Source organism: Gymnoscopelus microlampas, assembly GCF_963454915.1.
Source record: "Gymnoscopelus microlampas genome assembly, chromosome: 4".
In the NCBI taxonomy this organism is placed as follows: domain Eukaryota; kingdom Metazoa; phylum Chordata; class Actinopteri; order Myctophiformes; family Myctophidae; genus Gymnoscopelus; species Gymnoscopelus microlampas.
The window spans coordinates 22554874-22564873 of NC_139941.1; the positions used below are offsets into that span (position 1 = coordinate 22554874).

A 10000-nucleotide genomic window follows, 5' to 3' on the forward strand; every position below is an offset into this window, starting at 1 on the left:
ACCAGGTGCCAAGCTACAAGCAAACAGTGCATCATGTTGCGACACGTAGTGAACTAGATCTGTCGTTTTCGGCGAATGTTCTCCCTAGAATAGGGATGCTAGGATTCAAGTGGCTAATCTGACTTAATTTGACCTAACTCAACCTAACCTGAAAATCCATGGGTCTGTCCCTCCTAGCTGTCTTTGCGGGCCCTGCGTGGAGAAGCTATAGACAAGGTCCTGAGGGACGGCAAAGCCATCCCTGATGAGATACTAGTGGACGTCATGGTGGAAGCCATCAAGTGAGCATCATAACCTGTCATACATAATTCAAGGTTCAAGGTTTCTTTATTGTTACATCTTGTGTAAGGGTATAAAAGAGTACAATATTTTTTTTCCCTTCCCAATAATATATTCAGCATGATCGTGAGTATTACTCCATAGATGAGCTATTGTGCTCTTATTTCTTTACTATTGCCTATTATATTATCTGAACACAGATTCCTGTAATCTGTGTTCAGATAATATAATAGGCAATAGTAATAGCATCTCCTCTCTTTAGACCTCTTGATGCTTTAGGAGTACAGAGCTATACCCCCACTGGTACTAAATGTCCTCAAATGATTACAAAATGTGATTTTTTTACGAAGTCAATTTTGATTATTGAGTAAGATTCAATGCAGACTAGAGCTAAATACCAGGATTAGCACATTGTATTTCAGGGGGCACCCAGAGTTGAACTAGGTGCCTCTTGATTGGCACTCAATTGCTCTACTGCTGAGCTATACCCCCACTTGTAAAGGCTCTCCATACATTTCAACATTTATCTTCTCCATAAACCCCAGTTTAACTATTGTATAGAATATAGGAGTTCAAGGAGTTTTATTTATTGTTATTCCATACAGGTACAGAACGAAATGTCTTACCCAGGTCCTGGTCATGGCAGAATATGATATTTGCAGTCCCTGCTCAAATTACCTTGCTTTTGTATTCTGCTGCATTGTTTCTCAGTTCCCCCACTAAGAAGGTTCTGTACCAAACTGGTCCTGTCAGATCCCAGCTATTGTTGTTTCCCAGTAGCGTCACACAACCGTGTATAATATTGCAGACTGTACTCTTATATTACAGCACATTACTACTGTGTAATGTATTTGAGATACAGTAGCAGACCTAATTCTTAATAAATAACAAATATTGATTCATTCATTTACCGTAAATTTCGGACTATAAGCCGCGACTTTTTTCCCATTTTTCGACCCTGCGGCTTATATAACGGTGCGGCTTATCTATGGATTTTTATAGCTAACGGCCACTAGGGGACCTCCTAAATCTAGGGATTTTACACCCGCCGGCTTATAGTCCAGTGCGGCTTATATATGTACAAATCATTCAATTTAGCTGCTGCGGCTTATATTCAGGTGCGCCTTATAGTGCGAAAATTACGGTAATTTTAAATTTCAACATGGTAAATAATCGTCTCCCTGCTATTTTATTTGCCCATATAATTGAACCCTGTGTTCAATGATAAGCTACATTTGGCTGACTAAAATATCTGTTCTCTGTCTACCAGGCAGGTCCCAGCTCATTCAGGCTGGATTTTGGACGGGTTCCCAGTGGATATCAACCAGGCCCGCCTGCTGGAGAGGGCCCTGGGCGGGTCGGCAGACGTTGAGGATGGAGCTGCAAAGAAGAGGAGAGGCAGGACCAACCTGGCCATCGTACCTGGTGAACCTAAAGAGCCCCCACCCCCATCCCCAGTGCTGGACCTGGCTCTGCTTTTGGATGTTTCTGATACCTGTGTCCTCCACCGTGCTGCCAAACACACTGGTAAAAGATCTTAGAGGCCAAGTAGAGACTAAAATGTGCCCTCATAAAACATGATCAATTCTGTCTTTGCTTACAAAGTCCATATTTTTATGCATGTGGGCATGCCAATGTGTATGTGTGTTTTTGTATGTGTTTGTGTACATTTATGAGCGTCGCGCATGGTACATGCGCAGAGCAAGTTCGGTCAGGACTTGCAGTTGCTGCTGGCCGACCAGTAGTCGGTCTCAGCTCCATACTTCTATTCTCAACCAGTCACATACTCACTTCATAATAGAGAACTTTATTTAAAGGTTGAAGTTTGAATTGCTCATTCCTTGCTTGCTGTTTACTGCTGCTCCACCCTCCACCACCCAAGCTACCACCTATTGTTTTGGATCATCTTTTATGTACTATGGGGGGGATTCGAATCCCCTATTGATAGGGGACATATAATGTGCTCCCTCAGAGTACCTAAAAGAAAGTGGATATGAAAGTGTTGTCTTTTATGACTGTTACTTCTGGCACTCTTCTGCCATAGTAACAGTGGCAGAATTGTATTGACTGAAGTTTATTCTTTTGTATATCTGTGAAGGTGTTGAGGAGAGTGTGCCACGTGGCGGGCAGGACCCAGTGGAAGACTCAAACCGGAATGCTGTGACTGTCACTGCCACCACCCCTGTGACTGACTCTTCTGGTCCTGTTACTACGACGGCTGCTTCTGACACCAGTACACACACTGATATTGCTGCTTCCAATGTCCCTCCCTGTGATGAGGGTCTGGAGAAAGGACAAGTACAACACAGGTAATTCATGGAGGGAGAGATAAGGTCCTCAGTGTTGTAATAAATATAGACCTTAATCCTAAGGGAAATTCAGTTGTCAAACCAGCACCACAGTAAAGATGAAACATAGATACCGGTAAATACATAGAATTAGTAACATTAACAAAAGGGGTAACAATATAATATAAAAGACAGTATAAAGATGACTTAACATCCGACCTGGCCTTCTGCTCCAGGATTACTCAGGTGCGCATAGTGTATAGGCTACCAATAGGTGAAATTAGAGGCAAAGGTACTAATTGCAATCAATCACCAACCAAAACATCATAATGGCTTCTCTCTCTTCTCGTCCGGCATGCCTGGCCTTTTCTGTTCTCTGGTTCCCTTTTGTTTGCGTAGGATCAATTCATTCCAGGACACCTGGTCCAAACTGGAGAAGTGGTTCGGCAGAAAGCAGAGAGTTCTGGTCCATCTGGAGGCAGACGTGGATGAGGTGGAGCTTTACAGAAGGATGGAGTCTGTTCTGCAGGAGACCATGAAACAAACACAGAAACGTATCATAGGTACACATACATACACGAATGCTGTAGATACAGTAGACAGACACATACATACTGTACCTACATACATACAGTATATTTTTGTTTGTAAAACTTGCTGTCTGCAGCAGTGCCTTGTTCAAAATGATTAAGGATGCAGAATTATTCATCATTTTTTTAAATGAAAGTATAGTATCAGAGCTCTGCAATACAGACATTTCTGTTCTGTTCTGTTCTGTTCTGTTCTGTTCTGTTCTGTTCTGTTCTGTTCTGATCTGATCTGTTCTGATCTGTTCTCTTCTCTCAGATCCAGCTTCATTTCTGGGGCTCACAGAATCATCTTCCACCCTCCTGCAGGATCCAGCCTTCATTATCAAGTCTGGCTTAAAGTCCAGTACACATTCAACCAGAGGTGAGATCATTATCACTCATGTGCTGCATCACACTACGCTACATGATTCTACATTAAAGTTGGGTATACAGTATATCACTATATTTATTTTGTCTGGATATGAATTTCTACCTGTATATTGTTATAATCATGTATTATAATCATTCTATAATAAATTTAATTCCAAAACTCTTTACTTTTACCATAAGAGAAATGTTGGCAGGTTTAAAATACATCGCTCTCTTTTTCAATTTTAGACTGTTCAAGAGAGATGTCATGTAATCAGTCTTTCTCCCCTCTCGTTAACTAGGTTCCAAGAGGACATCTATCTGCTCTGACTCTCAGGAAGCTCCCAGAAGCCCACCTGAATGTGGCCCTCCCCGCCCAGGCTCGGCTAACTGGGTCTACGTGGATGAGCCCCTGCCTCCGGTAGACTGAAACTATACTTTATGTTCACAAGCTTGAGATGATGCAATGATTACTGTACGGGAGCCTTCCAACTACAGTAGATTGAGTGGTTTAGGCATGCTACCAGCAAGTGACCACCAGGAGGCCCTCTAACCCATTTAGTGTGTGTGTGTGTGTGTGTGTGTGTGTGTGTGTGTGTGTGTGTGTGTGTGTGTGTGTGTGTGTGTGTGTGTGTGTGTGTGTGTGTGTGTGTGTGTGTGCGTGCGTGCGTGCGTGCGTGCGTGCGTGCGTGCGTGCGTGCGTGCGTGCGTGCGTGCGTGCGTGCGTGCGTGCGTGCGTGCGTGCGTGCGTGTGTGCGTGCGTGCGTGCGTGAGAGAATAATGAGCTTTGTGACCTTTTTGTGACCTTTTTTGTTGGTCACAATTATGCCTGGATTAGAAGATGTCCCTATTGGACCTATATGTTGTGTCATTTGTACTTCTGAGAGTAAACAAATTGTACACTCTCAGAGTTAAATTAACAATTTCTCCTTTCTCCTTTCATCATTGACTCACCACCTCTCGTCTTTTTCTTGCCTCATCTTTTCTCCTCTCTCCTCCCCTCCCTCCTTCCCCCTGTTTCTCCTCCCCGCCTGTCTTCAGGAGATGGCAGAGTACCTGTGTCCTTGCTGGGACACAGTGTGTGAGTCATACGTGAGCAACATCAAGGCCGTCATGCACAAACTGCGCTCCGAGCACATCCTTATCATCCACCACCTGTTCAACATCAGGTTGGGTTATAGCCTAGTATGTCTACAGCGTGACATTGATTCCATTGCGTCCACTAGCTACAGTTTTCTGCTTCCTGAATGCCTTTTAACTAGATTCATGGGAAATAAATGCCTTTGGAATATTGGAGGGATTCATGTAAGTCTACTTGGCCTGAGAGGACATTGTTGTGTCATCCAATTTATTGATTCTATGTGAAACATTGTCTCCGTAGAGAGGAATATAAACATTACCTTGGGCGTCCTGACCTGAAGCAGGAGTTTGTGTCTCACTGGCAGAAGGACTACAACAGTGTCCCTGATGACATGAGAGACGACCATGACGCCAAGGCAGAGCTGCATCAGAGACTAGACGTAAGAATCACTTACAATTGGGGCGTACCATATACAGTGCAGTAAGCTCTGAGTCTGATGCCTGACATTGAGTTCCCGGTTCGACTTCCGGACCAGGTTGACCATTTGCTGCATGTCACTCCCCTAATCTCTCTTTCCTTATATGTCTCTCTCCACTGTACTATCAATAAAGGCAGAAAAGCCTGAAAAATGTAACTACAATTTATTTCATTTTATTTGCAAACATACAACAGCAGAGAACACAAAAGTGTAGATACAATTATGTTGAACAGGCTGGGCTTAAGAATAAAGAATAGAATAGAATTACATTTATTTATTTTATACTGAACCATATTCATGCATTTGTTTACCGTATCATAATACTAGTTTTATACTATCCTACTATCCGATTTTGTGTTATTTCCAGGCTTTGTCAATACCCAATGCTAATAGATTTGTGCCAGTAGCTTAGCTGGTAGGGGAACTAATGCGAGTGGAGTGGAGGGTTAAAAGCCTCAATTCCACAGAACACACCCCATCGAGTGGTTCTTAGGGATAAAAGCTGGGTTAGGCTTAATTACTACTTTAGAATTGTCTCGGGAGAACTGAGTACACTCCGAGTAGACAGAGAGGGCATGAATGTCACTGACACGCTTCACCAAAAAGAGTGCCAGACTGTCATAAATACTTTCATATTAACTTGATCCAGAGGCTCAAATGGTAACTGGGATCTCATCTAGGTTGTAATGCAAATTAGACACTGGGCAAAGGTGACATGCTCCCTTCATAAAATTACATATAAGAGGGCGTTGACCCACCGTCCTTAAACCCTACATGACAGGTTGATATGCCTGTCAGGCAAGATTCATTATAGTTTAGTTTTAGTTAGTTTTTATATATTTTTGTCTAATTCAGTTATTTTGAATTAGAACTTTGCTAGTTTGCAGGTTTGCTAGTCTTTATTAGTTTTTATTTAGTTGACACCTGGTTAGTTTAGTTTCAAAAATGATTAGCATCCACTGCATTCAAATTAAACCTCTCACGGGGCAAGCCCACATAGGGCCAGGCATTCTGGATGAGGAAACAACTCAACGTAGCAGGAGAATTCTAGAAAATGTGTGTGTGTGTGTGTGTGTGTGTGTGTGTGTGTGTGCGTTTAGGACCTGGTTGAGCGCCTATGGGACATCTGTGACAAGCGTCGGGAGCAGACAGACCAGGAGAAGGATGCTCTCAGGGGAGACGGTTGGTTGGACGACCACACTGCCATTCTCATCAATCACTACTCCTCACTCATGCAGGTTGTCTGTCTGTCTGTCTGTCTGTATGTCAGTCATTTGCATGGTACAGTACATGTATCCATCTATCTCATAATGTCTTGGCTGGGACTCTGTGTACAGACGGAGGTGGACCGCTTCCAGGACACACTGGGCATTCTCAGGGACTACTATCTGGCCATGTACAGACAGGCTCTGACTGAAGTACCCTCAGAATTCAGCTGCCTCCCCCTGCTGGACATCACAGACACTCAGGAGACACCACAGGAAGAGAGGTAAGGAACACACTGATGTTAAGCTATCTGTAGTCTCACATAGACCAATTATTTGTTTACAAACATTGAGACTGGACGCACAGGTGACTGTTTCATGTAATCAATTCCCAACAGATCCCCAAACCTGCAGTTTTAGGGTGAGCTTGTTTCAGTTCATTCAACCTCTGTGTGTAGGCTAGTGGGGTGCGCCCTGGCGACACATATATACTTCATCGCGCAACGGTATTGCGCACCGAGAACAGCTGACATACAAGCTCACAACCGCGTCGCGGATGCGACCGCTGTGAGCTTGGAGATCTGCTATTCTCGGCCGTTCTCTGCGCGCGACACCTTTGCGGGACGGAGCATAAATTAGTCTTGACGGGCTGCAGCTGCGCGAGCCAAGCAGGTTCTGGTGCCATGATCATAGAGCGCTCCCTCGGTTATTATGACAGCCACTGGAGGTGGAGTTTTGAGGACAACTGCTTTGAATTGTTATTATTGTTTACACACAACAGAAACCAATGATTATATGTATATATATATAAGAGCGAGAGATCACAGTCAAAATCCTAAGCATTCTTCCTCCACACTGGGAGAAAAACAGCATCTGAAAGTTTGATGGGATGCATTTTTACACGTGAGGCTGTGACCACTTTTACATTGCATCTTATGAGCGGTGGGGTTCTTTTGCTGCCGACCTGCGCGCGCATACTGTTTCGTATCAGTGTGACGTCGTCTGTTAAGGCGTCTATAGCCAGATCTGTAGAAGCCATTTCACTATTTGATTATTATTATTATTATTATTATTATTATTAGTAGTAGTAGTAGTACTACTTCATTTGGTTAATGTATCTGTTTGTTTGTTGTTTTGGGGCACATCTCACTCAGTTAGTAGGCTATGTGAGACTGCACCTGGGTTGGAGGGCAAATGTGTTTTTTTCTCATTTTTTTTCCAGAGCAAGAGAGGGCATGGATTAAACAGTTTGTTTGTTTGTTTAATGGATTACATTTACAACAGCCAAATCCGGTTGAGGACAATGAAAGTTTCACTTTTCTTAAAATTATGCATTTGATGCAATACCTCTTGATTACCTTGCTTACTAAAGTCACTCTGCAATTGTAAATTGCTCTTTGTAAGTTGCTCTATATGAGTGTCTGCTAAATGCCTAAATTGTAATTGCAATACATTTGCTAGGTTTTTAGAGCTAATTATTCCTGTGATGTACTGTGACATATTCCTGAGATGAGATGATGCATTCGTGCACTATGTATTGTAATAAACAACGCTGTGTTGTCACTGGTGATGATTATTTATCTGTTCAAATGAACCTCCTCCCTCCAGCACAGAGCGAGTTGACGACGTTGAGGAGAACAAGAGGAAAACTAAAGTGTAAGAGACAATAGTCACACATCATTTTCACTTTTTATTCAATACAGTCTGGTGATATTGCCTCTCTTGTCTTTATTAATTTGTTTCTCAATCTCTCCTCCAGCGTTCCCCTCATCCCCAGACGTCCTCCTTCTCCTGAAGTCAACACCAAGCAGAAAGGCTTGCAGCAGCCAGAGGTCGTTGACATGGTCAGTTCCAACTTGGGTTGGTTTGGGTTTTCTTGTCTTTCTCCCTCTGGTGTTTCTCCTTCTCTATCTTTTGTCTCCAAATTCTTTTTTTATATACATTTTATTTGTGTCATTGATTTGTATCAAATGTAATTCTTCTGATAAAATGACAATGCCCCAGTTTTTCCAATATGTCATCTTTCAGTACATAGGCAGGATTTTTTTTTGTTTTGGTAATTTGCGACCAATTGGTTCCTCATCGGTCACTGCTAATGGAGAAAGTGTGCAGAAAATGTACTTCAGTGACTTGGATGGATTTGAAAATGTGTGACATTTTTAGAAATGCAAACAGATAATCACATATATTATGGCTTGTAGATCTTCTATTTTTGATATTTTTAATATATATATTTAAATAATAATAATAATTAATATTATAGGGACGCCAGGTTGAAAATGCTTAACGTTTATTTTACCGTATTCCTTCATACTTTTCTCCTCCAGCCACCTGAGGAGAAACTGATCTCCAACATCTACCAGGCAGCGCTCACAGCCATCACTAACTTGGTAAGTGTGTGTGTGTGTGTGTGTGTGTGTGTGTGTGTGTGTGTGTGTGTGTGTGTGTGTGTGTGTGTGTGCGTGCGCGTGCGTGTGCGTGCATGTGCATATGTACACTGTAGGTGTATTATAATTGAATGTTAAAACATGTTAAAATTATGTACTGTAGCATCCACATACAGTTTTAGATTTTTAATGTCCTGTTTACTGAAAACTGCTTACATGCGTGTCTCTATGCATGTGTGTGTGTGTGTGTGTGTGTGTGTGTGTGTGTGTGTGTGTGTGTGTGTGTGTGTGTGTGTGTGTGTGTGTGTGTGTGTGTGTGTGTGTGTGTGTGGGTTTGTAATTGCTACATCATGTGTGTGTGTGTGTGTGTGTGTGTGTGTGTGTGTGTGCGTGCGTGTGCGTGTGCGTGCGTGTGCGTGTGCGTGTGTACACTGTAGGTGTCAGTGGAGGCTAAGTGGGAGGTGAGAGAGGAGAACCAGGGCCAGATGCAGCAGGAGAGGCTGGAGGAGAAGAAGAAGAAGGTGCCAAGGACCTCTGAGTCTGCAGCCAAGAACAAGAAGAGGTCATCAGGAAAAAAGAAAGGTGACGTCCTCTGTAGAGAGCAGTGGGGTGTATCAAATAATATAATAACATAACTAATGAACAAGCTTTATTTGTTTAGCACCTTTCATACACAGAATGTAGCTCAAGGCATTTTACAGTATTTAGAATATACAATACAGAATAAAACAGAAATTTGTACTGGTAACTTACCTGTACACTAGTTTGATTTTGGCTGAGCACAATTTTAGATAAAACGTCTTCGCAAGGAGCGAGGAGCGTACTTTTCTAGTTTAAAACTGTGTTAGCAGAGGAGGGTTTCGATGCATCGACCTTTGGATTATGGGCACAGCAAGCGTCCGCTGTGCCACTCTGTTATCAGTCACCCAAGGTGTGACTCGGATTTACAATCCCTGGCTTAGGAGGCCAGTGCCTTATCCATTAGGCCACCGAGGCTCCAACAATGATCACCACAGTCTGTATTGTGTTCATTTGTTGTTGTAGTATTAAGGCAATTGGGAGTCAGTAATAAGGCTGCATACGGTCCTAGGGAGTCACAATTGAGGGAGAAAAATTATTCACCAAAGGACCATGTTCAGGGGTCTCTAGAGCGCATGTCCGAAAGTGCTTTCACTTCTGCCCATTGGGGGCACCACAAAGGCTATAGCCAAATTCCAATACCGAAAATCTCGGCCACTCGCTCACTCCCACTCGGTCACTCCGACTTCGAACCGGAAGTAGTCGCGGTCCAATTGTTCATGTGCTTCTTGGAGGAGGCGAGTGGAGTCGAGTGGAGTCGGCGAG

The 10000-nt window shown here is 43.0% G+C and overlaps 1 protein-coding gene across 1 annotated transcript in view; it reads left to right on the forward strand.

The window, feature by feature from the left end:
* The window catches only part of spef2 (sperm flagellar 2), a gene marked incomplete at both ends in the record, with an annotated part of 53218 nt that overhangs the window by 12002 nt on the left and 31216 nt on the right, over positions 1 to 10000 (forward strand). Inside the window, 14 exons of the mRNA XM_084055446.1 lie at positions 178 to 281; positions 1550 to 1806; positions 2378 to 2588; positions 2967 to 3130; positions 3414 to 3518; positions 3808 to 3926; positions 4547 to 4674; positions 4887 to 5025; positions 6165 to 6302; positions 6402 to 6553; positions 7878 to 7925; positions 8029 to 8113; positions 8597 to 8659; positions 9094 to 9238. Coding sequence (XP_083911572.1) covers positions 178 to 281; positions 1550 to 1806; positions 2378 to 2588; positions 2967 to 3130; positions 3414 to 3518; positions 3808 to 3926; positions 4547 to 4674; positions 4887 to 5025; positions 6165 to 6302; positions 6402 to 6553; positions 7878 to 7925; positions 8029 to 8113; positions 8597 to 8659; positions 9094 to 9238 — 1858 coding nt within the window. The remainder of the gene's footprint in view (positions 1 to 177; positions 282 to 1549; positions 1807 to 2377; positions 2589 to 2966; positions 3131 to 3413; positions 3519 to 3807; positions 3927 to 4546; positions 4675 to 4886; positions 5026 to 6164; positions 6303 to 6401; positions 6554 to 7877; positions 7926 to 8028; positions 8114 to 8596; positions 8660 to 9093; positions 9239 to 10000) is intronic.